Consider the following 27,773-nt stretch of genomic DNA (forward strand, 5'->3'; position numbering starts at 1 on the left):
AGTATATCTCTATAAGCATTCTCTCTCCCCCACCCCTCCTTCCCTCCCTCCCTCTCTCCCTCTCTCTCCCACTCCAAACACAATCGTATCTAAAAATAAAAACCTATCAATAACTCTTTCATATAATTGAATATCTAGATCATATTCAAATGTCCCTGATTTTTTTTAACAGTTGATGTACTAGAATCAGGATCCAAACAAGGTCTACACGTTGTGTTTTGTTTCAAATGTCTTTTAATTTATAGGTCCCCCTTTTTATCCCCTTTGCAATTCATTTGTTAGGGAGGGAAAAAAGGTGGTTTAATTTATAGGTTCCCCCACCCTGCCTCTTTTTTCCCCTCTTGGCAATAAAAAAGGAAGGTTGTTTTGTCCTGGAGAGTTTTCTGCTTTCTGGATTTTGTGGATTGCATCCCCACGGTGCTGTTTGTCATGTCCATGACAGACGTTACTCATTTGCCCCATTCAGGTCCCCTTCCATCCTTCTCCACCCTGGTCTTTGCCCCCAAGAGGCTGACCCGTGGAGACTATATCAGCCAGGCTGTCTTGCCAGGAGGCTTCAGTTGGGTTTAGCCAATAGGGAGCCCTGGTAGGAATGGGAGGGAGAGGGAGGAGAATGAGGTCGGAGTGTTTATTTCCCTGGCTCCCTTCCTGCAAGGCTGACCTGGGTTGTCTTCCCTCCCTCTCTCCCTCCCTCCCTCCCTTCTTTCTTTTTTAAATTAGTTTCAGGTGTACTAAACAATACACTAGACATTTCACCCCTCACAAAGTGATAACCCCTCGCCCACTGACTGTGCCTCTTGACTGAAGGTGACTCTTTCTCTCAAGACAGAACTCCCTCCCCTTCCAGGTTCTGATAATCTCTCTCTTCCTCTTGTTGGCAAAGGCTTCTCTTCTGCTCATCCTAGGATCCTGCACTACCCTTCAGACTCTGCCTTCACCTTTGTACATACACCCTCTTCAAATTTTCCTAATCTGAGTTCACCATCTGCTTCCTGTTGGGACCCTAACTTATACAATGTTTCTCTGTCCCCAATATTTCCAGTGAACTTGCAGTTAAATCTCGAGGCTTCTCAGATTCAGGTTAAAATTTTTTGTAAAACCACTTCATGGATGATGTTCCATATGTTATCACATCAGAAGGCACATGATATCCATCCATTATAAATTCCCATCAGCTTTGCACCAAGTGGTTTTTAGTGGCCGTCGATGCTTATTGGCTCTTGCCATTATCAGAAGTTAGAAAACTGTTGTCTTCTATGAGTATGATCCCTTCTTCATGTATTAGCTGAAAATCCTCTACAAAGAAAAAAATCCCTTATCTATTTGGTTACCCTGGGTACCGCTGGTACAGGAAAGGCAGGATCAGTGTCAGCTTCTTACCCTTTATCAGTTTTCAAAACTGTGACCTGGTTCCTCCAGAGGTAATCAATGATGAATTTATAGATTGTAACATTTGATGTGTTTTTACCCTTCACTTTTTATTCTTTCTGATGCTCAAATTGCCCCGTTCCTTGGCCAGTGGGAGTCATTTCAAGTTGGCTCCTGAGTACTTTTGATACGATCCCAGGAGTCTTCAAGAGTCTTTGATAGTCTTAGCTTTCTGATGCAATGATATTCCAGGCTCATCTTGTATTATTTCCTGCCCCAGAACTGGAATTAGCCATTTCTCCAAGGAGCCCTGGTTGCTTTCAATGAGAAATGGTATTTGAGAAGTTACACTAGGGGTGTTCCTTGACACGGGGCTGTTCATTATTTCTAGATTGTACTTCAGCTAAGAAGTTAATAATTCTAGAGAGAAAATACATCATACTGATATTTGAGATTAAAATTTAGCATTACAGGACTTTTAATATTTTGATTTTATATTTTTATATCTTGTATCTCATGCTGAAAATCTTGGTTCCAAACATTAACATATTTACATATTTATATCTTCAGGGTAACCATACCAATGCTATTACTAACATAATTACTGAAAACAGTAAGATTTGCAGTTTTTTTGTTCTTAGACTATACCCACTAAAGATGTACATTCAACTACCATTTTTTCCCCTTACTACTATAAAAAGTCACTTACAATAAAGCTACCCAACTAAAGTCATCTAATTAAAGACTTAAAATAAGACTTCTCTGTATAAGCCACCAACTTGTTAAATAACTAGGTTCGTTTTACTTTGCTTTTGATTTGTAAGGATTTTGCTCTTATAGTCATTAAAATTTGTTTGTTTTATAATTGTGTATAACATATACACGAGTCCAAACCCACATATACAAAGCATGTATTGTTCCTTTAAAATCTTAATCATAGGTGAGAGGAGGAGGAAATTACAAAGCTCTTCTGGCCGATACAGACAACTCACAAACCACTGTACCTTCATTTTTAAAAATAATGATGTCAAATGAAACGTTATTACTAGGGCAACATATAATTAAGGAAAGCTACTAAAATTTTTTAAGGGATTTAAACAATTTTAAAGATATCAATTTTTTAAAGATTTTTTTTTAAACCACGATTACATTTCTCTGAAACTCAGGTGACTTAAGAGTCCTTTGTTACATGTAACATATGCAGCCAAAATCAGAGCAGGATGAGAGCCGCATTTTATCAGAACAAGCTATTTGAACCAGCTTTCTGCTGCTCTCAGTAGTGTTTGCTTTTCCAAACTTGCAGGGGGAAAGGCAACATCTTTTCTGAGATTTTCTTCACTAGGAATTGTCGACCAGGAGGCGCTCCATTCTCAAGATCAAGCCCTAGACTCCCATTAAATAGCTGGGAGCGAGAAGAGCAAGCCTGAGAGGCTCAAAGTCAGAATACGGAAAAGAAAAGGGCAATGAGGTTTTAAGAGTCTGCTTCCAGAGTTGACAAGGAGCCAAAGCCAAGGTCCTTCACGTTTCCAAGATACACCTCTGCTCCTCCTTGCTTCACCCAACCATGCTCCTCTGGAAGCTTTTTAAAATTTGGTCCTTCTCCAAAATCAGCCCCCAATTCAGAAAAGAACCTTTGGGAGATGTGCATCCATGTCGAGCCGCTAGGTGGCACCAAATGATCAGTTCACGCACCCTGTCCACACAGAGGCTTTGCAGCACAGAGGGGATGCTAGAATTCACTGGGTGTCATTGGTAGGTCCTCCAATTTCCCAGTGTATCTCAATCATCTCCTAAGACCTTTCCTATTGTCAGACCCAGTATGTCAGAAAAGTTGCCAAGAAAAAGAAGGCAGATCCTCCTCCTCCTTGGGGGAGGGGGACTTTGTAAATATTCTGCTCAGGTTTATTCAGATTCTTATCTGTATACTTAGCATTTGGGTGTTCTGTCTCGCACAGTGGCTAAAAGGAATGCCTATGACAAGGGCTGACAGACTATCAACAAAAGGACTTAGTTCACACTCTTGGAAAGCCCTTTACTGAGAAGAGTGATCAGGACATGGGTAGTGCCGGTCCTTTCAGATTTAATACTTATAATGAAACCCAGTCCAAATACTGCTCCAGTGTCCCAAATTGGGAATGGCCTGCACCCCCACAACTAAAGCTACAAGTTTCCAGAACTTGTCCAGGTTGGGGCATGCCCACTGAGGAATGAGAAAACAAGATGGTCAGTACCATAGCTAAGCTGACTTAAGATACTATTACAAGGCTGCATCCTTGAAACTCTGGCTATGGGAATGGACAGAGGTCTAGCTTGAAGGTCAACTGGTGGTCCCATCCTCTCTATGACCTCCTCCAACACTTACCATTTTTTTTCTAATTATTCAATTTTCTTTCTAGTATTATAGTTTGCTGTTAAAAAGTCTGATGATATCTAATTCTTTTATTGTGTAAGCCATTTGTCTTTTTGCCTGAGACCCCAGAAGAGTCCTTTTGTTTACTAAGTTCTTTCTTAGAGTTGACATAATTTTAGTAGGATCGTTCTTAGAGTTGACACTTCTGAGTCAGTTTCCCAAGCCTGCACACAGTGTGTCTTCACAGTGTTTATATTCAAGGGTTTTCTTTTCAGGGGAGTAAAGTTTTATTGAATTACCTTGGTAAGTTTCATTTGTTGTTCCATTGTCTTGCGTCAATGCCTCTCAATATGAAATTCAATTATAGTTAAATTTTCAACTATATTCAATTTGATTAATTTCCTTGGTCTCTTTTCCTATCATTTTTTTCTCTTTCAGTTGAATATCTTCCCTTTGTGCATCTTGAGTGTAGGTTTCCGAGATAATTTTTCCGTTTCATTCAATTTCTTTCTTAAGTCCTGTCCATTCCCATTTCACTTCTACCTGCTGTTTGGTCACCTCTAAATTTCACTTGCTTTGTGTGTATCACACTGCATTTGCTTGTCTATTTTTAATTCATGTTGGAATGTTCATTACAATTTTCTTCTGGCCTATAATAGCTTAGTATGTTTTATCTACTGAAGTTGAATTTAAATTTTCCACTTTTGATCTTTTCCTACCGTATCCCCATCAAGATGCTGGTTTTCTTTTATTAATGTTCGTATTTGAGCATGTTAGATTTACCTACACAACTATTAGCAGGATATGAATCAAGAGTGGGGCAGGGAGAGGGTTTAGGTGGTCTTCCACGTTTCCCTAGGGTTCTCCCTCCTGGTGCTAGTGAGACAGATGCTGTAAATTTGGCGTGTTCGTGGGCAGGCTTCCTCGGATCCTGCTGCTTTAGTAAGTCTATTGCCAGCCCCTCCCGTGCTTCTCCTTACACCACCTCTGGCCTCAGAGGTGCCTCCCTCACCTCAGAATGGGTGGTTCTCCAAGACCGTCAGCTCTGGTCCTGTGCATGTTTCAAATCCCTTCCTCTCTACTCCTTCACTGCCAGTGCCAGCTTACCTGGGGGCAAACCTCTCTTGTTGTCCAGGTGCTGATATTGCTAAGACTCCTCCATCTTATGGGCAAGTTATTTGCTTCTCCATGGCTCAACCACTTCTCACCCATATTCATATTCATTCCAGACTAACGTGGCCATCTGTGTTTCCTAGGGCAGTTGTAACAAATTACCATCAACGTGGTGCCTAAAAGAACAGAAATGTACTCTCTCGCAGCTCTGAATACCAAATCAAGGTGTCACCAGGGCCATGTTCCCTATGAAGCCTCTGGGGAGAATCCTTCCTGGCCTCTTCCAACTGCTGGTGGCTCCTGGCATTTCTTGGCTTGTGGCTGCATCGCTCCAATCTCTGCCTGTCTTCACACGCCTTCTTCCCTGTGTCAAATCTTTTACAAGGACACCAGTCATGAGGTTCAGGGCCCACCCTAAAGGCCAAAGCTCTCAGTACCTTACTTAACACAGTAAGAGTTTATTTCTCTCAGCAAACAATCCACAGGGCCTCTGCTCCAAGCAGTCATTTAAGGACTCGGCTCCTTCCCGTTTATGGCCCCATGGTCCTTAGACTGCTGCCACTCAGCCAGGGGTCAGGGACAGAGGAGAGGTGTTCTTATGGGAGGTTTACAGAAGCCAGCCCTGGAAGTGGCACCTACTCTTCTGCTCACCTTCCACGGGCCAGAACTCAAATGGCCACGTGTAACTGCAAAGGAGGCTGGGAAATGTGCAGCTCTGTGTCCCAGAGGAAAGTGTATTTAGTAAACGGCCAGTCTGTCTACCTAGGCCTTTTAATCCTGTTCTAGCATTCTCTAACTTTCTTGCAATGATTTAACCACAAAGTTAACCACAACAGACTTAGTTGTATCCACTTAATCCCTTACACGGGCGTAAAATCATCTTTGCATCCTGTATTGGTATGAATTTGGTTTCTCCATTTCTTGGTGTAGTGTAGCCTTCTTTGCCCATATTTTAACCCTTATTTCACTCTTTTAACTTCTTCTTCTTCATACCTTTTTACCTTCTTTGTTCTTTTGACAAAACTGTTTATTTCCAGAGGTGCCAGCAGGAGGCAGAGGCAGCCTAAGTGGCAGTGGGGGGAACACCTCTACCACATCTTAGCCAAAGACTGGGGCCCTGATCACCCTCGGTGGCCGCCCAACCTTCAGAGCTGCCCTGACACAAACCCAGACCTGAGTGGTTCGAAGACCCACAAGCCTCTCCTAACCCTGGGCCATCTCCTCTCCTGCCACACCACCACAGACAAGAGCCCTAAGCTGGGCTATGGGAGTCCATTCCTTCGCCGCTGCCCCCAGAACATTCAGCTACACTCTTATCCACCTTCTCTCCACGGTCATGGCAGGGTCAGAGTGGGGACATTAAGATGTCTCCGTAAGTAGGGCTTCCTGGCTGAGGGGAAGTTCGGTGTGCACTCGTAATGACACTACTCTCAAATTTCTTTGTTCACAGACTTAGTCATTCACGAACACTCCTGTGAGCCCTCTAGCACTGCACGGCCGATACTCCACACTGAGTGAAACGCACTTCCTGCTCCTGCGGAAGCCTCTACAGTTTAGAAGAGACCATCCTGGGGCAGAGAGAACCCCAGGGTAGCAAACTTCTGACTAGTGCGCTGGAAAGGAAGAGTCGACTCCCTGAAGAGAACTGCACAGGCAAAGGTGACCTGAGAGGTCATGCTTAACGTGAGGGGTCAGAGAGGAGACCGGAGGGACGGCCCAAGGCTCCGCCCTTGGCCTGAGCCTCACACAGCCCACACCTCCTCTGCAGCGCCAGTCTCCAGGGAGCCCTGACCAGGCGCACTTAACACTGTGCTGTTTGACCACGATGTGTCCTTCCCCAGGACAGCTGGCGCTCCATGGCAGCCTTGCTCTCACCACTGCTGTTCAGGCTGTTTAAACTGTTGACTATGGGAAAAAGCCTCCCTAAGAGCAGTTAACGTGGTTCCTCTTCCTGGAAACGTGATGTGAAAAGTTTTCTCGGGTGGAGGTTGGTCCTGCCTACCTCGCAGCTACCCTTTCTTAGGAGTTCATGCTGATCACCACCTCATCAGTCCTCGGGCCCAACCGTGGACGGCCAACGGCTGGCTGACAAAGCTTCGGGAGCTCTTGGGTTGGCTTGATTCTTCTCCCCTCACCACTACCACCACCCCTCTGCTGGTTTTCAGTTTCTAAGGCCTTGAGAGCTGGAGATCCAGGCGACCCGTCACCCTTGGTACGCTGTCTGAGCAGACAGATTCTGAGGTGGCCTCGACAGAGGCATCAGAGCTAGAGGTTCCATGGGATTTAAACGTATGGATGCTGTGATGGGACACTAGCATCTCAGGGGCCTTCAGGGCTCAATTTGGTGTGTTGGAGAGTTAAAACTCTAAGCGATCTCTGTAAAAGAGAGGGGTCACTTGTCCATTTAAGACGAAGCCACAAAGGCGCAGGGCATGTGAGGTTATGGCAAAAGTGAAAAGGCGACAGGGGTAACCTGCTCCAGTCTATTTCTTTCTTTAGAAAGGGTTGAAAAACTTAAGCAGCCAACAAACGCACAGGGACAAAAACTTTAAAAAAGAATTTGTAGGAAGGCCTCATATGGTGGAAAAGTTCCCAGCAAAGGAAGTATGAATAAAAGTGGGGCCCAAGTCCTACTTCTGCCCATTCAGAAGTGGGCACTGAGCAGGCCCCTAACAGAGTGATTTTGTACAACTTAGTTCCCCTCTTTGGGTCCTTTTATCTCATTTGTAACAGAAAGTGACAGGAGGAGGGAAACGCTTCCAGCTCCTGAGGTTTTGTGGGCGATTGTTCTTATTACATAAACATTTCCTTTTCATATGTATGTGAAAGACTTCCATCTGCTGGGCATTCACACAATTTCTGAACAAATTTAGAATATCTACACTGACAATACAAATTTTACAAAAACAACAAAAAAGGCTTCAAAATGCAGTAAGAAAGAAGCCCTGTGTATTTTGTACATCTCTGCCCTCCACTCTGTCTTCATTTACTGATGCAGGAAGCTGAGGCCACAGCTCATCCCCAGTCCAACAGAGACGCGGGCAGGTCACCGAAAGTTCTTCACTGCAGAAGCCGCCCGCAGATGGACACAGCTCTGAAGAGTAACTCCTGGTGCCCCTTCACTGTGCCCCCAGGAGAACTCCAGCTCGCAGCCCACTGTCGCTTGGGTCAGAGTTAGAGGTCCAGGACAGTCACTGTCCTGTCACCATGGCGACACGGTCGTGGAGGGGCCCTTTGCTACGCCTGCTCGCCAGCACCACCTCCACCAGCCGCGGAGCCTTTGCCAGATGCCTGGGCGTCGGAGGAGCGTGCAGCCTGCTTTGGCAGGCGGATGGGGACGTAGACGTTGGAAGCACAGTGCTCCTTCAGGTATTCTCCTCCTTTCTCTTCATAATCCTTCCGGGTGACCCAGACTGCATCGTCGTCTAGGTGGTCCAAGGCCCAATCCCGAGCACCGTACCAGGCGTCCAGCACGGGGTTAGAGGCAAGCTGCACCTGAACGAAAGGGAACATTCACCAGAAGGCCATCTCCCATCAGGACTCCAGGAGACCCCAGCTACAGCCCCTTACCTTTCATCCCCCAAAATATATCAGACACACAGGAGGGCCCCAAATACTTCCAAGACAGCACAGGACTATCTCTGCAGACTCCAAGCAAAGCTGAGCTGAAATGCCCCCCGCTCTCCAAGAAAGCACACAAGAATGCAAAACACAGCAGACTTGACCTAACAGAATATGTGGTTGGCAGCTACTTTACGAACACAAGACCTGCCACTCTGAGTCACAGAGGGACCAGTTGCCCCTCCTCCTGAATCAGTGATCAACCACAAGCTATCAGATGGACAAGGGAAGCAGAGCTGACACTCAACCTGGAGGAAAGGCGTCCCTGGCCCTGATCCCCTCTCTGTGAGGAGAGACAAGAAGAGGCTGACACGAGGTGGCTCTGGCCACAGTGGCAAATGAGCCTCAGGAGAAATGAGAGTAGAGACGATGGCCTGGGGCATCCTCCATGATGCAGCCAGAGCCTAGTTCCCACTGCTTATCATCGGAGCGAAGAGAATGACTTATTCTCCATGTAGTCTTTTGTATTGTCTGAATTTTATTATAGGCATATCTTCCTTTTTCAATTAAAAAAGAAATATATAAAACATGAGTCCCATCCTGCTTTAATATCTAAACATAAAGACCAGAAGGAAAAGCCACAAATGTTAACAGTGAGTATCTCTGGAGAACGACATTATCATTTTTCTCATTTACACTGTATTACTTTTGCAATCAGAAAATAAGTACTTAATGCTATTTTCAAAGCAGCTGGTTCCATGAACAATCAGTACCTGAAAAGATGACTGAAAGGGTCTCATCTCCAACAGCTCCTTCTCAATTCTAACTTTCATCCCAGGATACATCATATTCCCGCCAGTGAGGAAAACGTTCTGAACCAGCATCTCCTGAACGTCCTTTGGGTACCTGGGAGAGAAACGACTCTTTCTAGTATAGTCCCTCCAACTTGAGTACCGGAAGAGAATGTAGATGTGGAAATGTAAGCTCTCAGTGCAAAAGAGAGAGAACATCTGCACAAAATTTGTTTTAAAAAACCTCCTATTTTTCTTTGTGTCTTTACAAAATGCCAAGTATCCAGTCAAAACCTTAATTTGAATGGTCAATTTATTTCCTTAGCATAAGAAGTTTTGTGCCTTTCTCACACATTTTTTAAAAACTGACTTTATTGACAATCGACTTAGATATATTTTGATGAAGTCTGACAAATTTATATACCCCAGTAACCATCATCACCTCAATCATGATATAGAGCATTTCCATCACCCCAAAAAGTCCTGCCTCCATTTTGAGGGTCCATCTCTCTACCTGTGCTTTTTTTTTCCAGTAACAGTTTTTATTTTGTGCGTGTTTGACCCCTTTCCTCCCCGTTGTCGGACAAAGCTGAGAGCCCCTCTCACAGGAGCTGCAACAGCTTTTCCCTTGCGGGCTATAAGCGTCCATCTTCTTTTAACCAACAGCAGCCAAAGTACTAAAAATCACGTTCCCTACTTATGAAAACTCACACTGCAGAAATTGCCTGTGTAATGGGTGCGGGGAGGCATGCACCTGTAGAAATGCAAACTCCTAAATAAATGAAATACCTACAAGGAGGGAGAGAAACTTGAAAGTTCTGCACATTTTTAAGGTGTTTAGAAGCATTAGCCTTCAATATGCAATGGTTTATATGAAAGCCAATGCACAAACACCACTGTGCTGCTCAAACTTAAGAGAAATTCTTAAAGCTCCTCAAATCAACTGTGCACTTTACATGTCCAGAAAAGTACACAGCCCAACTCTGAGCCAGGCCTGGTGAGATAAAGAATATTATCTGAGCACAAGTCAATGAGAAGGAGAGAGTGAGACACATTTCCACTGCCCGACCAGCAAATCTACTATTTAATACACAGTCCAAGGAAATGGTTCAGGAAAAGAAGTTCCGGCCTCACCTGTCCAGAATGTACTGAAGGGTCTCTGCTATCCCAGCCTGCTCTTCGCCTATTAGAGACGGCTGGAAGATAATTTCTGGAGCTCGAATTCTTTCTGTCCCAACAAACAGCTGATGATATGCTGCCAAGTTAAACACGGGCTTTACAAACCCAAGGTTTAGAAGACATTTTTAGGCCAGAACGACAGACATCCCAGTTGCCAGTTTCCTCAAACCGCACTGCTTATTCCAATATAGCTTCTGTCCTTTGTTCATGCCAGAGTCACCTCCCTCCAACTCTCTTGATTTGATAATTCAATTGTCTACTCTTTTTCCACTTCTGTAGAAATACCTACAAATTTGCATCACGAAATGGTCCCCAAATTACAGGGAAAGAGACTTCATGAAGAGCAGCAGCAGAACTGGAAGACCAGGTCTCCTGCACAGTACCTGCTCAGCACCCCTGGTCCCTGCCCAGCTGAGAAAGCTTTCTGCCAGGTGTGTTTCACACTCAGGCCAGTCTCTCTCATTGCTACTGTCATGACAGAAACGTAGACCCAAATGAGGATTAAGCATAATGACACTGGCTTCGATTTGAATGAAACCACGAAAGCTAGTGTTCAGGTCTAAAGTCCCTAGCTATGTGTCAAATGTTTCCACTAGACAGACTATTACTCACAGATTCAGAGATCTTGGTGCTGGAACCACAATCAATCACTGGGGGAAGGGGACACGGGGAGGACCTGAAGGACCTGACTTCAGTCAGATGTTTTAAGTATTGGTAACCCCCTTCCCAGAAAATACAACTGGGAATTTTTCTTAATATCCCTCAAGAAGCAGACTAGATTAGACTAGACTGGTCATTTATGTCACAGCTGAAAGCATGAGCATGATCTAGGCATGGTCCAACCTGGATGGTGGGGACTGGCTTCTCCACTTCAGGCGCTTCCTCTGAAAACAAGGGTTTCAAAGTCATTGATGCTTTCCACATCTTCCAGAGACGGTTTCTAGTGGCTCCAGCTCAGGAGTCTAAGAATAAAAGAAAACAGAACAGATCCTGTAACTTCAGCGAGTCTTAGTTCTATTAGTTCACTGTCACGAAAAAGAATTGGGATTCCAGCCAATGGCCTAAAAGTTCCCATAAAAAACCATGAAAATTTTCTAAACTGTTAAAAAAAAGAAAAAAGAGAACACACCGTGAACACAAGAATTAAAAGACTGAAAAGCCAGGAATGAGCTTTGCTCTTGTCCCTGCCTTTCCAAACCTCAACTCCTACCTTCTCTCTAAAGCCTTCTGATTGGGCCCGCTCACACCACGGGCCCAGTGAGAGCCCCTGCTGCCCGTGGTAGTTCACAGCACCACACACAGAACTCGGGGGAGAGGGGTGTGACAGCCATATCCCACTAAGTGGCTTAGACTACCAGGAAAATGAAACAGACCTCTTAATAATTAATGTGTGTGTGTGTGTGTGTGTGTGCCAACACTAACGGGCTTAACTATTAGTCCCTTAACCGCAGGTCCATGGGGCGGGGGTTGTGACTACAAGCTCCCAAGGTGGCAGAATGCTTCCTATCTGTGGAGTCCTACAGAACAGGCCTCCCTTTTCAATGACAATGAACCTGGGTGGGACCTAGACATGCTGGTACCATTCCCAGTAGAGGGGGTAGGACACATTTTAATTTTGACCTGGACAAAAGAAGTTAGGTTGGAGTGGGGATGTTCTGAATGACATCTTCAGCCATCTGTGGTTCTGCCATGTGAAAGGCAGATGAGTTTTACCTTCTGAACTCAAAGGGGAAAAGTACAGGAAGAAATATTCTATTACATTCCATGGAAGAATGCTCTAACAATGACAGCTGTGGTAGGAATCACTATCCCGTGAGAGGGTGTCTTGGGAGCGTTCAAGCAGACTCAAAACCGTCAGCCTATGGTGGCCGACAGGAGATCCCTACATTCGGCATATGGCCTGAGTCCCTCCTTACTCTCAAAATCTATGAAGTTTTGTAATTACCGACACAATTCAAAACACTTAAATATACTTCTCAGGAACCTATCCATATATACTGCAGATGTAAACTAGTATTCAAACTCACTCTTAAATAAGATAATGTCTTTCAACACTCCTCCAACTCTCTCCCCTCCCCCACACACAAAAAAAAAGTCATGTGGCATAATGTGACTTATAGACGGGTAACAATGTATTTTAAATCCTGATCAATATAGATGATTCTACCATGTTGAAGAGGAGGGTAAACCCTGGAAAGGCCAGGGATATTTCTTCATCTGAGACTAGAGATCAGGATGAGAGGGGCTGGTTTAGAAATAGGTAGTTTAAGGAGGAAAGAAAGCGGCCTGGGAGGCAAGAATGTAAGGACGTGGCTCTTGGTGCAGGAGATGAGAGCATCTCTGCCAATTCTGAATCCAATTCAGGAGCAGGGGACACCTGCTACTTGTACAATCCTCACTGCAAACATCACTGTACTTTATAAGTGACGATATAGGTGCAGGAGGTACAATAACTTGCCCAAGATCACAGGACACTAGTTAGTGGTGGAAACTTGGCTAAAAATAAAACTTCTTAGCTCCAAAGTCTTTACTCTGTCTTAAGCTGCAATTCTAGAAACCACGAGTCTCAGTGTGAGAAGACAGCTGGGAATTTAGGAGTATGAAAAGAACTAGCTAGCCTGAGGTCAGGGTAGCAAAAAGAGAAGAACGAGAAAGACTTGACAGCAGCAGGACCAGCGGAGTGACGACAGGCTTCTCGGCCCCAGGAGGGGCAGCCGAGCACATGTACACACTCCCCTCGCCGCTGTCTGCATTCTCGGATCTGCAAAACTCTCACCTCCCCTCGCAGGAAAGCAGCCCTGCCCAGGGTGCCTGCGCCGGTTCTGGCCTGGCACTAAACTCAGTGGTCCCAGGAGAGGATCCGAAATGGATCCCAAAAGTTCCCTGTCACCTGGTGGCTTGTCATCCAGGACAACAAACCACAGTGCTGTCACGGAAAGAGGTGAGGCTTTGGGGTCACGTTGATCTAGCTCTGAATGGCAACCAAAATTTTCTTTAGAGTCACAGTGGCACCGCCTGAGCCTTTGAGACTGCTTCCTCCTCGGTAATCGGACATGACCCGAGGGCAACGTTGGGGTGAGAACCGAATATTCCTTCTCTCTTCCCTTTTAGATACGCACTCATTTTGCCCCATAAATATTTCAGTTGTATGACTGGGTTAGAGGCACACAAATGTCATCTGTGCATGTAAATAACTACAGACAAAACTTGTGACCTCCCTTCCACCCAAATAATGGGTGAGGGCAAGCACAGGGCTCCGCGGAGTTCTCTCCTATCCACCTCTCCACTCCCCACACCTCTGCCCTACTCGTCTTCACCAAACCTCCACTCCTCTGACCTCCCTGACCGCCCAGGGAAAGACCTTTCTTGTGGAGTCACACCTTTCTCTATCCTGCCTGAAGTCCAATCACACTGCCACCACCCCTCCACCGACAGACCTGCTTCTGCTGACCCCAAGCACCACTGAAGGACGCCACCCAGCACTCTTTCCACTTCCGCTGCGGGGTAGACAGTATTTTCAAAGATGTTCACAATGTTGTCTTCCCTCCCACACGCTCCTCCTCAGTCTGGCCCTGACACTCCCCATAAAGATGGGGTCTATGTTTCCTCCCCTTGGCTCTTAGCAGGGGCTTGTGATGACTCCAACCAGTAGAGCGTGGTGCAAATGATGCCACGTGATTACCAACGCGAGGTCATAAAAGACCAGGCGGCTTCCTTCACCTGGATCTCTTGAAACATTTGCTCTCTGGCTACTCCCATGGGGAGCTCCCTCCTACAAGCCCGGCGCCATGCTGAGAAGCCCAAGGCACATGGAGAGGCCACGTGTGGGTGCTCAGCTCGACGACCCCTGCTGAGTCCAGCCTTTGAGTCTTCCCAGCTCAGATACCAAGGAAGTGAAGAACCCTCGAGATTCCAGTTCCCAATTGCCCAAGTCTGCTCAGTTGAAGCCCCAGGAATCACGGAGCAGGGATCCCTGCTACACTCGTCTGAATTCCTGACCTATCAAATTCACGAGCACAACAGAATGGTTGTTCTGTGCTACCAAGTTTGAAGTAGTTTTTCACACAGCAGTAGATAAGTGACTATGCGTGTAGTGGGGCAGGAGTGGAGACAGCTCAGACTGCTCCCAGGCAATCCTTTTGTTGCTCTCCGGCTTCCTTCTGCACTCCCGCCAGGGCTACATTAGCTCTTCCCCTACACTGTTCTCCTCAGCCCCTTCTAATCTCACCTGTGGTTCTTGGCAAATCATTTCAGGTGCTTCAAAAAACCAACTGACCTATTTATTCTCCATTCCATCTCTTTATTTTTTGACCCTTTCATCATCCTTGTCTCAAAAGATGAGTGTACCATTTCCTATCCCATGTTCTTAAAATACTCCCGGCAACCTTTCTGGTCTCTATCTGCTCTGACTAAACTTTCTCAATCTCTTTCCCTGGGCTTTTCTTCTGCGACCTACCCCCTATGTAGTGGCCTTCTCAGGCATTCTGATTTTCTCACTGCCCCTATGATTCTAGGTCCTTCCATAGCTGGGTCCTGGAAAGTTCCACCTGATGTCCCCCAGACTTTAAAAATAAGGTACCCAAAACCCAGCTCATCACCTTCCTAAGCACAGCCAGGCACTAGCCTCCACGCGCTGCCTCTCCACACGGCCTACGTGTGACCGCAGTGAGTCTAGAATCGGACTGTTGTGTTGGAATCTCCGCTGCGCTGCCTCTAGCTGTGCAACCTTGGGCACATTTTCTCACTCCCCTACGTCTCACTTTCCTTATCTATACAACGGTAATGATGATAGTACTTAGTGAACTATGACAATTAATCAAGATGACACTTGTGAAAGTGCTCAGCAGAGGCTCTGGATCATGTCACAAGTTCTGTTATCATCAGTTATTGCCATTTCTGTCACCTCCTTCCCTAAATGGCACCAAGATCTTTGAATCCTACATTTGAAGTGTCTCCTCCCTGACCCTCCGTCCCCAAAGCTAATGACAAATTTCAGGTCTGCTCTGGCTCTCTTCTGGCCAACTACAACACATTTGTATCCTCTCTTCCCCCTTCCAGCCTCGCTTCTCCTTAAACCCATTATCCTAACTGCCACCAGTTATTTCTCTAAAATAAAATCTCAAGATTATTTCCTTGCTTAACAGACTTTGAAGGCTCTCTCTGAGGGTTAACATCCAGGCTGACTGAAAAAGACCGTTATAGCCTGCCTCCTTCTTACCTTCCCCACTTTATCTCCCACACTCTACACACCAATCGTGCCACGCTCCCTGCACTTGTGGTTCTTTCCATCTAAAATGTCCTTCCCTCATTTGCTACTTATTGAAATCAAATAATCTTTCGGGGCCCAGCTCAAATATCACAAGCCTTCCTTAAAACACCATCTGTATTCCCACTCACATCTACCACTATAGCTGACACATCAGCTAAGTATGGTTCTACAGCTCTGTTTTTCTGAGGGACCAAGGAGGGCAGGAACTGCATCTTACTCACCTCTGTACCCCTATTCTCTGGCATACCACATCTAGGACTGAGTGGTGGGCCCCTGGGACACACACTCACATTTCCCTGGAATAGAGAAGATTATACAATGTTTGGTTTTCAAAAGGCTTCTTCAGCTACAACCAAACTTCATCTACCTATATTCAAAAGCACATCACCCTAAAAACAACTTCTTAGCTTCACTAAATATGGTAAAAATATATTTTACTAATCCTAATTCATATGATTCACAGAGAGAAACAAGTCATAATAACTTCAATGCAGACACCAGGCATCCAGAAGAGAACAGATTGCGCTACCACAGCTGGCTTCTCTCTGTCTAGGATTTGCCAGGGTCTCCACGTGTATTGTGTGGCATTTAGGAACACACACGGAACTGTTCTTTTGGAACTGAAGAGGATGGTTTGCCAAAACACATCAGAAAAGATGCAGCATGGTTCCCTGGAATGGCTCTGTTCTTGGCTAGCCAGGCAAGGGAACTTTCTATATTTGGCCCATTGTGTTTTCCGACAAATGGTGATGCGTATAACTGCGCCAGTGAGCACCTTCTAGTTTAAACACTCCACAGGGAGGTTAACAAAGCCTCCTCTGCCTCCTTGGAATACTTGCCGAATAGCAAGGGCTGGATGGATTAGTCTGTAGGAAAAAATGGATTTTATAAAACAGTAAGTTAAACAATTTAGCTGTCTTAATCCAATTCAGCCATTACTGCTTGGACGGCATTTCAATCTGAACTTTAGTCCACATAAACCTATTCTCTCCACTCTTTAGAGAATCCTACAAATACTTTCTGAAAAGTAGAACTGGCAAGTCAGTGTCATGGTCAAATTTATCCCAGGAAGGTTACTGTAAATGACTCTAGTCACTAACAGTAATCCTTAATAAACGCTTTCAGACCATTCAAGCTCTGGAGACAGATCAATTCATCAAATTTGTTGTACACAGAGAAATCTGTGAGGTCTGACATTTCAAAATCTCCCTAAGCCCAGAGAGATTTGAATATGTACCCCCTGAGCACAGAACCAAGTAGGGACTTAAGTATCTGCTGAAATGAATGAAGGAGTAGTTATGTAACAAATGCAGAAAAATGAACAAAGAAAAGGATAAACTAGTTCCCCAACTGCCCAGGAATCACATCTTCAGTGTTTGTTTGTTTGTTTGTTTGTTTTTTCTTTTTAAATCTGCAACCCCTCACCTGCCTGTGGCTTAGTGCACATCTCTGGTTAAGGATGCTAACGTCCTCTTGACACGTTAAGCATGATGAAAACTAAATATGGATGAACAATAAAGACAACATGGTTCTGAATCCCAGTAGACAAGGGCTCAAATCTGAAACACAGACCTCATGACTGGAAGAAGCAAACTAGGAAAGCCACAGAAGCTGATCCGGGATGTTGTGTGAGTAAGACGGCAGCAAAGGTCCCTTCTATCCAAGAGCTCAGTGAGCCAGTAACCTGCATCTAGGAAGCCTGACTCAGGATCTGCTCGATCCAACCTGCGTGCTCAGGACCAGGTGCTATCCTCACGTAGTCTACAGCCCATCAGAGAGAGGCGGAGAATGAGAGCTGAGGGAAGGAACTGGGAGTGAGCCTACAGCTGAGACGGTCACTGCAAAAGGCAGCTTCACGCTGAGCCCAAGAGCTCTGAAGTCACCAGTAAGCACCACACTACACCCAGCATCAAATTGGATTTTTCTACAAGACTGTTTCTTCCTAAAAGTACAGGTTTTAGATTTAAAGAAATTTGATTTAAAAATAAACAAACGAAAAAGATCAATAAGCTAGACTGGTTAATCCTGCCCCAGAAGTGTTGTAAGGCAATAAACAAGTTTCTTTGTTGTAGAACTCTAGAGATGACAGATTCAGGAACAATGCGTGCACTTACTAACACTTTTTTCCACTTCTAAAGACAAGAAGCCAACCCATGACTTCAGATGGAGGCATGACCTACAGGAGCCCCTTCATCACGCAGGGCCGAGCTAGGGGTTGAATTACCCAAGGCCCTAAGCCCTGCCCCCTGCCCTTTTGGCACCATCAACATTTATCAACAGTCCACTGGCAGGGAAACATGATGGAGAGAGAGAAAATCAAAGAGCTTATTCAAGACTTAATTTTTAGTAACTAATAAAAGGCTGATCTTAAATTAATCCAAAAACATTTTACTGAGCACGTCTACTAGTTGCCATAAAAAATGTATCCACTATGTATGAAGCCTGATCCTTAGGGAACATCAAGATGGAAAGGAGGTAAGTACATACACCCGGGGTGCCAAAAAAATGTATACAAGTGGACACTGGTCAACGTTGCTCAAGCAGTAGTTCCCTGTAATCAGAAGTGTCTGGACGCTGATGGTAACCACTGTGAGCACCTCTTGTAATGGCAGATGTCAAACGTGACTTGTAGTCATCCTTTGTTATCGGTATATATTAAGTATTACAATTTTAATAGTATTTTCCTTTCTCAAAATGTGTAAACATTTTTTTGGTACCCTCTATATTTAATAAAGCATCAGAACAAAGTTAACGGGAGAATATGACTAACCTCCAAAGAACCATCGGAGGAGCAGGTTCAGGTTCGAGACAGCGCCACATGATGGGTGTGTGACTCTCTTCCTACTCTCTACACATACTTCCCCTCCCAGGGGGTCCAGAGGTCTACAGCGTACAAGTGCCCGGGTCAGAACTTCAGTTGGTACATGTCAGTGCTATGACTACCCCGTCCGTGTACACGTGGACCTCACTCAGCACGCTGCTCTTTCCCCCAACTCTGGTCATCGCCTTCTCCAGACACTCAGGAAGGACTGTGCCCCCTCAATGAGCCCTCAGACCCTCCTCCCAAGGCCCTCAGTACCTCTGGCTTGCTGTCCACCACATCCACCTCGAGGGTGACTTCTGATTGAAGGATTTTCTGCTTAGCTTGCTCCACTGCCGAACTGAGCTTGTGGATGTAGGACTGCAGCTCTTCTGGGGAGTCCATGTTCAGCTCTATCAGGGCTTTGTGGAACTGGTCCATCTGGCCATCCTCTAGAAGTTCCTGAAACCAGAGCAGTCACAATTCATCCTCAAAGACATCTGTGCAATCACAAACAGGAAGGAAAGAGAAATAGCTTAGTAACTAAACAGAGCACTACAGCAGCAAAGGGCTCCCAGAGCTTCCCAACCTGGCCCTCCACAAAAATCACACCTCCCACCAAAGATACGCACAGCTGTCCTCCTCCCCAGCTATCTCTAGGCTGCCATCGTATCAGAATTTCAGCACCACCTGATTAGGCAAAGCTAACCTCTGGTGACAGACATCAGAAATGGTGTTATCTTCTGGGTGGGTGGAGGCGGGAAGGTTACTGACTAGAGGAGATGTGAGGGAGGCCTCTGGGATGCTGGTAACGCTCTGTTTCTTGATCTGCATGGCAGATACATGGTGTGTTTCATGTTGTGAAAATGCATCGAGCTGTACACTTACGATCTGTGCACTGTGCTATGCAGCATGTATGCCATACTTAAATTAAAAAGTTAAATAACAAAAGAAAGACGATTATAAGGCCAAAATAAATCAATAAAACCCGAGTCCACAGCTCTTTCAGAAATACCTGCTGCTCTATACTGATGACTCCCTAGACTCCTTCCTGACCCCCAGGGCGACTGATGGGCACGCGATGCATTTTATGATTGAGGAAGAACATACAGCAGGAGCATTTTCTGGGACCACCTTGTTGAGCCAGGCCAGCGGCGCCTCCGGGACCTGCTGTTACCTGCACATACAGCAGTCTGTCCAGCCGCTCCTGATCCAGCTGCAGCTTCTCCTCCCGCCGACGGGCGTTGAGCTCCTGCAGCCGTCGCAGCTGCTGCTGCCGCCTTTCCTGCTTCTCCTCAGCGGTCAGAGTGCTGCCGAGGAGCTTATTGGAAAATGGGAGCTGCATCTTGTGGACGTTGTTTTCATAATAATCAGGGCACCGCCATTTCTGCAATTCTTCAAAGAAATAATTTTGAAAGTTATGAAACGGCAACACTACTAGCACAGAAATTAGAAAGTCAGTAACAGGGTTCCAGGTCTGGGGAAGGAGGAGAAAGCACACGCCACCCAATCTCTGAACCACCCAATCAACAAAACGTGGCTATAAAAGCAACAGACCTGTTCTAAAATAATTGCTAAATAAAGTTCTTCAGACAGAAATGATACCAGAAGGAAAACTGGAACACCAGGAATAAAAGAAAAGCAATAGAAATGATGAAAACCTAGTTAAATGTAACAGGCTAACCTCCTCGAGTTTAAAATATGTCTGACAATTGAAAGTAAAAACCGTAACACCGTCTGATGAGCTTCCAGTGTATGCAGATGATGACATAAGACAAGCCCAGCATAAAGAGGAAAGAGAAAGGGGGCTCTAGCATCCACATTATACTTGAAGTGGTAAAATGGTGATTCTAAGTAGACTGTAGTTTGTTTACTGTAATCTCTAGAGCAATCACTGAAGAAACTACATAGAGAGATGCAGGAAAAAAAACCACACAGAATAGATAAAATGGAATACCAAAAATTTTTTTTTAAATATTCTAATAACCCAAAAGAAGGCAGGAGAGGAAAACGGAACAACAATGAGAAGGAAGGAACAACAAAAAACATATAATAGTGGAACTAAATCCAAACATATGAATAATTAAATCAATTCAAATAGTCTTAACATACCAATTAAAAGATAGAGACTGACAGAATGGATTTAAAAAAAGATCCAACTATTAAGAAATTTTCTTTGAAGATAATGAGATAGGTAGAGTAAAAGTAAAACGATGGAAAGACATACCATGTTTCCCCAAAAATAAGACCTAGCCAGACAGTCAGCTCTAATGCGTCTTTTGGAGCAAAAATTAATATAAGACCTGGTATTTATTATATTATACTATACTATGCTATTATATTATATTATACCAGGTATTATAATAAAATAAGACCGGGTCTTATATTAATTTTTGCTCCAAAGGACGCATTAGAGCTGAGTATCCAGCTAGTTCTTATTTTCGGGGAAACACGGTACCATGGAAGCACTAATCAAAAGAAAGTTGGAGTGGCTTTATTAATGTCCGCGTAGACTTCAAAGCAAAGAAAATTGCCAAGGATAAAAAGGGACATAATATAATGATAAAAGGTTAATTTGCCAAGAAGACTTAAGAACCCTAAATAGTATCTTACAAAAGAGCTTCAGATATTTGAAAGCATAAACTGACAGAACTGAAAGGAGAAATAGGAAAATCCACAATTATACTTTAGAGAGTTCAATACTGTTCTCTTAATAACCGATAGAGCTAGTAGATGGAAAATGAACAGGGACAGAGAAGAACTGAACACCACCATCAACCAACAAAACCGAAATGTCATCACAGAATATTCTACCACCAACAGCAGAATATATAGTCTCTTCAAGTGTACATGCAACATTCACCAAAGCAGACCATTCTTAGGTCATAAAACAAACCTTCACAACCTTAACTGATACCAGACAAAGCTTTTTAACCTTATTAAACTAGAAGTAAATCACAGAAAGATAATGGGAAAATCTCCAAACATTTGGAGATTTTAAAACACATTTAATATGTTGTTTTAATGGAGAAATTAAAACACATTTCTAGGGGCAGCCGGTTAGCTGAGCTGGTTAGAGTGCGATGCTCATAACACCAGGGTTACTGGTTCGATCCCTGCATGGGCCAGTGTAGCTGTGCCCTCCACAACTAGATTGAAACAACTATTTGACTTGGAGCTGATGGGTCCTGGAAAAACACACTTAATATAAATAAAAAAGTTTAAAAAAAAACAAACAAAACACATTTCTAGATAATCAATGGCTCAAAGACAAAGTCTTGAGGGAAATTAGAAAACTTTTGAACTCGATAAAAATGAAAATATAACATCAAAATCTGTGGGATGCAGACAAAACAGTGCTGGGGGAAATTTACAGCATTAACTACTTACATTAAAAAGAAGAATGATCTCATAATAATCTAAGCTTCTACCTTAAGAAACAAGAAAAAAAGAGCAATATAAACTTAAAGCAAGTAGAAGGAAGGAAATAAAAAGAGAAAATCAATGAGATTACCTGAATAGTCAGTCTTATGTCCATTAAAGAAATTTAATTCATAGTTAAAAGCCTTCAGAAAAAGAAATTCCCAGGCTCAAATGGTTCCAGTAGAGAATTCTACCAAACATTTAAAAAGATAGCATCAATTATTTACAAAATCTTTTCCAGAAAGAAAAAGGAACGCTTTCCAGCTCATTTGATGAGGTCAGCAACACCCTGATACCAAAACCAAACAAACAGAATAAAACTACAGGTCAATATCTCTCGTGAATACAGACACAAAACCCCCACAAAATATTACCAAATCAAATCCAGTAATATATGAAAAAAGAACAAGACACATGAACAAGTGGGTTTATCCCCCCAAAATCAAAGCTAGTTCAATATTTGAAAAGCCATCATTACAATGAACAGCCCAAAGCAGAAACTCTATAGGATCATACCAATCGATATAGAAAACGTGTTTCACGAAATTCAAAGTCCATTCAAAATAAAAATGCTCAGCAAAACTAGGAACGGAAGAGAACATCCTTAACTTGATAGAGAGCATCTGCAAAAAACCTAGAGCTAACATCATATATTTAACAGCAAAAGGCCAAATGCTTCCTTCCCCTACGGCCCCAGGACAAGAAACTGGGAACAAGGTAAGGTTGCCCACTCACACCACGCCCATTCAACACTGTACTGGAAGCCCTAACCAGCGAAATAAGGCAAGAAAAAGAAGTAAAACGCAAAAACAAAAAAAGGAAAGGAAAGGAAGAAATAAAATTATTCCTATTCACATAGAAATTCTACATAGAATGTCTACATAGACATTCTACATAGAAATTCCTAAGGAATCTACAAAAAAATAGAACTAATAAGTTTAGCAAGGTCACAGTATACAAGGTCTACACATAAAAATTAACTGCATTTCTATACACTAACAATGAGCAACTAGAAACTGAAATAAAAAAAAGAAATACTTAGGAATAAATTTAATAAAACATGTAGAGCATCTACATGCTGAAAACTACAAAATGCTGATGGAAAAAATCAATCAAGACCTAGACAGATGGAAAGACATACTATGTTCATCAACTGGAAGATTCAACGTAATAAAAAATGCCAATTCTCCCCAATCTAGATTTAATATTATATCTCGATTTATATTTAGAATGTTGGTGAATGTTGTTGTTTTACATCCAAACTCACCTAAAGATTTAAGGTACTTTTAACCAAAATCCCAACAGAACTTTCATGTAGATATGGACAAGCTGATCCTAACATTTACATGGAAAGGCAAAGGAACTAGAATCGCCAAAACAATTTTGAAAAAGAACCTACCTACATCTGTAAGTTATCAGTTAACTGAACAGTTTTTTTAAGAAAGTAAATACCAAAATGGGAAGCGGATGTTAAAAAGCAATGAGTAAAAAAGTGAACAAAAGAAGCACCCGGGGTACACCGGAATGAACACCCCAAAGGTAGACAACATCCAAATGCTGCAAGCAAACATCCTCCTCATTACCTTCCACGTAATCCTCAGCGATATAGCTGTGCTCATGCAGGATCTCCTCCATGCGGCTGAGAGTGATAGCTGCCAGGTGCCCAGGATACTTCAGCTGCAGGAGACGCTGGAGGTAGCCAGCTGCTTGGCTTCCTCCCAGATTGATGCGTTTACAATTTCTAGCGTCTAACCTACAATCAAGAAATGGAAAACAGCACTGAAATTTTTGGCTACACGAAAGAGGAATATGGTGCATCTTTAGGGAGAAAGGATAATTTAATGTAGACAAAAGACGACACAGGCCAGCTGGGAGAACACAAAACCTTACAGTTAGAGGGACTTTAAAGTTCCCTTGGCCCGACCACTTACCCAATGAAGGAATTCCTAATCTACACGCAGACAGGTGGCCATCTAACTTCTGGCAAGTCTTAGAAGGAAACAAGGTTCAGTGGGAAAAACACGCAATCTGAAGCCTGACCCTTACGCGATTCACCACGTATTTCTCAAACTGTGGTCTTGGGACCAAGTATCCTAGAACTAGAGGGGAAAATGTTAAATGTGCCAATTCCCAGGACTCATGTGCTCTGGGGTGGTCCCGGGAATATGCATTTTAACAAGCTTCCCAGGTAACTCTAGTGTAGGCCAGACTTTGAGAACTCCTCCCCTAGACACTCCACTTCTACTGACACAAACACATTAAGTAACCAGACGTACTGGTTTACTGTAATCTCCTAAGCATACCAGTCCCTTTCACATGAATTGCGGGAAAGAGAACCCGAGCAACTTTATTTGCTTAACGTGAGAAAGAGTAGCAGAGCGCTGGGAGGTGGCTGTGTATTGAAATGTTGCTGCTATGTCACCCTTCGCCAGCAGATGCCAGCATAGAACAGGATATGCTCCAATCTGATCATTTCTTAGCCTTCTGGTAAAATAATTTTCTCTCCATATAAAAATACTAACATTATTTGCAATTTCTGCATATTCTGTTTTACATCTGTACATCAGGAATGTTTGGTAATGTCTAAGAATTATGTTTTTCTACTTAAATTTTTGTAAAAACTTCTGGAGAAATTCCTAACATAGGTCTCAATAAATTCAACGGCATTTATTTTGACTTAAATGTTCACCCTGCTTTACAGTTTACAAAGTGTCATCACCTACATTATCTCATTTCATCCTCAGGGTAACGCTGAGCAATCACTTTATCCCAATTTTACATGTAAGGAAACAGAGATTAGGTATCTCGTCCCAAGCAAGGCTGCAAACCAGGCATGCAACTCCAAAGACAGGGCTCTTTTTCCCTACTTACACACCCTCTTTACACAATGAGAAATCTTCTCAGGATAGCACAATGCTGGCCTACTCTCTTATCAGACAACAAAAGACCAACTCTAAAGTGAGAACAGATTTTAAACACGACAGAAAACACCCTCACCTTTTATTCAGCTCAGAAATTTTTAATAAGTACCTATCATGTGCCAGGCATTATACCTGAAAAGTCTAAACAATGGAGGTTAAAGAGCTTTAAATTAAAAAATAATCTCTTAATAAGAAAGTGACTCCAGAACACAAAGACCAACTAAATTTATTCAGATAATTTATTCCAAACATTTTTATTGAGCACCTACTACCTGCAAGTATTATTAACTATTTCACCATATATCAGAATTATAAAATTCTAAAATTATGGATTTGGACCTTAGAGACCAACCATCCCGACTCCCTCCAGGTCACAAAGGATGGAAGATGAAGTGCTTTACCCATAGTCCCAAAGTAAGTTAGGTCAGAGCTAAGTAAGCCCAGAAGCCAGTTCATGGTCCACTATTTGCTCTTTCAACTCCACCTTTAAAGTAGGCACCCAATGTTTCCTGAATACTTCTCAAAACAACACTCAAATGCCAGAAGTGCAACTCACCTCCCTTCTAAGATGGGTAAAATATGTGTACACTGGTATCCAGATGAAATGATGAGCCCACTGGAAATCAAATTCTTTGCCTTATTGTGGTAGAAGCTGAACAGGCTGTCTATACCGTAGGCAACCTTCGGAATCCCGTAGCATTCAAAAAGGAGCTCAGACATCATTTGTCGTGAATACAGTGGGTTGCACACAGCTTCTGTCAAAACTATGGGATGATCAACACAGCCCTACTTTAAAAGAAAAGAGCAAAGAGATGAGGGATACAGAATACTCTTTTTAAAGCATTCAAAAAAAAACACAACACCAAAATCCTATTGCAAGGGCTGAATTTGCTTTTGGCCTCCAATCAAAAACTTGATCAGAAGCAACTGTAAATAAAACACTCATCTCTACTTGAAGTTGTCATAGAAAGTAAGAAAATAGGGTCACTTTAAGGTCATTTAGTCTAGCCCCATCCAAACTGTCAGCAAATCATGATGGCTCTGTCTTCAAAGTATCTTCAGAATCCAATAGCTTCTTACCACACCCTCCTTCCCCACTACCTCCCTCATCTGTCACTTACCTCTCTCATCTGGGTTATTGCAACAGCCTTCTAACTGGTGTCCCTGTTTCTACCCTATGACCCTCGCCACATAGCAGCCATTAATCCTTTTAAAACAAAAGTCACGTACCTCCTCTCCTCAACACTCTGGCATGGCTCCTCTTTTCACTCAGAGCATGAGCCCCTCCTTACATCTCTGACTTCCTCTTCCACTTTCTCTTCCCACCACCCCACCCCACCCCCACTCTGGCTGCCCTGAAATGAGGATTAGGGCACACTTCTGCCTCAGAGCCTTTTCACTGGCTGTTTCCTCTGTCTGGGATACTAGTCCCTCAAATATCCACGTGGCTTGCTCCCTCATTCACTTCCTTCAAGCCCTTGCTAGAACGTCACCTTTTCCCCCGAGTCCCACCCTCACCATCTTACTGAAAACATATAACCTTTCCTCTCCTTCTATCATGCCAGAGTCTACTACTTAATTTTATTCTGTTTTCTATCTTTTCATACTAGACCCATTTTTCCCATACTAGCTCCATAAGCACAAGAAGTTTTATGATACATTCATGAATCTATTCCAAACGCCTAGAAAAGTGCCTGACACAAAGTAAGGGCTCAATACATATTCGTTAATAAATGGATTTATTATTAACAAAAGAACACACATGCCTAATGTATGCGCCAAGAGAAAAAGGGCGTTGTTTTGTTCACTGCTGTACCCCAAGCGCCTAGCGCAGAGTTTACACACTCGTTCGGAGCTTAATACGTATTTGAATGACTAAATGAATGACTATGTAACAACGAGAGCTACTGGGATGACAATTACCTCTCCGAGCGGAGCAGAGGCACAACCTTAAGCCCAAGCCACCTGCCCCCAAACCTTCACCTGTGAGGAGACACCCAGGTGCTGAAAGCTGTAGTCAAACAGTAGCTCCTGCAGCTCCAGGTTTACCGGCACATTACGGTCGAACGGCGAGCGCAGCATCCAGCGCAGGGGCTCCAGGCTGCCCAGCGCGTTGCCCACCTGCGGACCCGCCCCGCCCCGAGCCGCGCCACGCCCGCGGGCGCACACGGCGCGGAACTGGAGGCGCGGCTCGGGGCCTGGGTCCGGCCCGGGGCAAGCCCAGCCGGCGCGGGCCTGGAACGACCCATTGTCCAGCACCAGTGGCACCGGCAGTGGCCCGTGTGCCACCGGGCCGGCCTCCAGCACTGGATCTGGCGTGGCGCGGGAGTCGCGGAACGGGAACACATTCCCGGCCGGCGCTGCCGTACCGGCCGCCGCCATCTTGCAGCGCGCGCGCTTGCTCAGCCTCTCGCCTCAGCGTCCGCCCAGACGGCGCGAAACCCCGCCCCCACGCGTAACGCCGCGGGGCTCGTGTCCTAAAGAGCTCCAAGCCTTCTCCCCTCGTTGAGCCCTGCGTCCCTCTCTATCTGACTCGCCCTTCGTGACCCAGAGCGCCTCAGGATCGCTAGACCCTGTCCGTCCTAGCCGTAAAGTCCTGCAATTGCTTAACCTCGCCCCCAACATCCGACCTGACCACGCCTCTCCGTCCTAGCCGGGACTCCGGGCCAGTAAGCCCCTCCCCAATGCGTAACGCCATCAAACCCCGCCCCTTCCTGGCCTCAAAGACTGGGCACTACGCTCCACGGGGCCCCGCCTCTTCGTCTAGCCACGCCCTATTCTGGCGGATAACTCACCTTCAACCGCCCTTGGCTCCGCCTTCATGTAGTTACGTCGCTCTTAGCCTCGCTGTCGGGAAACTCAAACTCTAGGGTACAGTGTTAAATTTCTTGACCAGGGAGCTCGCTATGCAGGCGCGTTCACTTTGTGAAAATTCATCAAGGTGTCCACTTATGATTTATGCACTTTTCCGCATGTATGTTGCATTTTATAATGCAAT

General features: G+C 44.3%; 1 protein-coding gene across 1 annotated transcript; it reads right to left on the minus strand.

Moving 5' to 3' along the window:
* Positions 1-119: 119 nt before the first annotated feature.
* On the minus strand, positions 120-27,375 carry ACTR5 (actin related protein 5). The gene is given in 11 exon segments (XM_033095257.1): positions 120-8,326; positions 9,166-9,298; positions 10,318-10,457; positions 11,206-11,259; positions 11,261-11,299; positions 11,301-11,324; positions 18,711-18,893; positions 19,609-19,826; positions 23,438-23,607; positions 25,332-25,561; positions 26,759-27,375. Coding segments are annotated over 11 exon segments (1,848 nt in total). The 5' UTR covers positions 27,158-27,375; the 3' UTR covers positions 120-8,068.
* Positions 27,376-27,773: the final 398 nt, after the last annotated feature.

This window comes from Rhinolophus ferrumequinum, chromosome 23 (genome assembly GCF_004115265.2).
Source record: "Rhinolophus ferrumequinum isolate MPI-CBG mRhiFer1 chromosome 23, mRhiFer1_v1.p, whole genome shotgun sequence".
Taxonomy (NCBI): Eukaryota; Metazoa; Chordata; class Mammalia; order Chiroptera; family Rhinolophidae; genus Rhinolophus; species Rhinolophus ferrumequinum.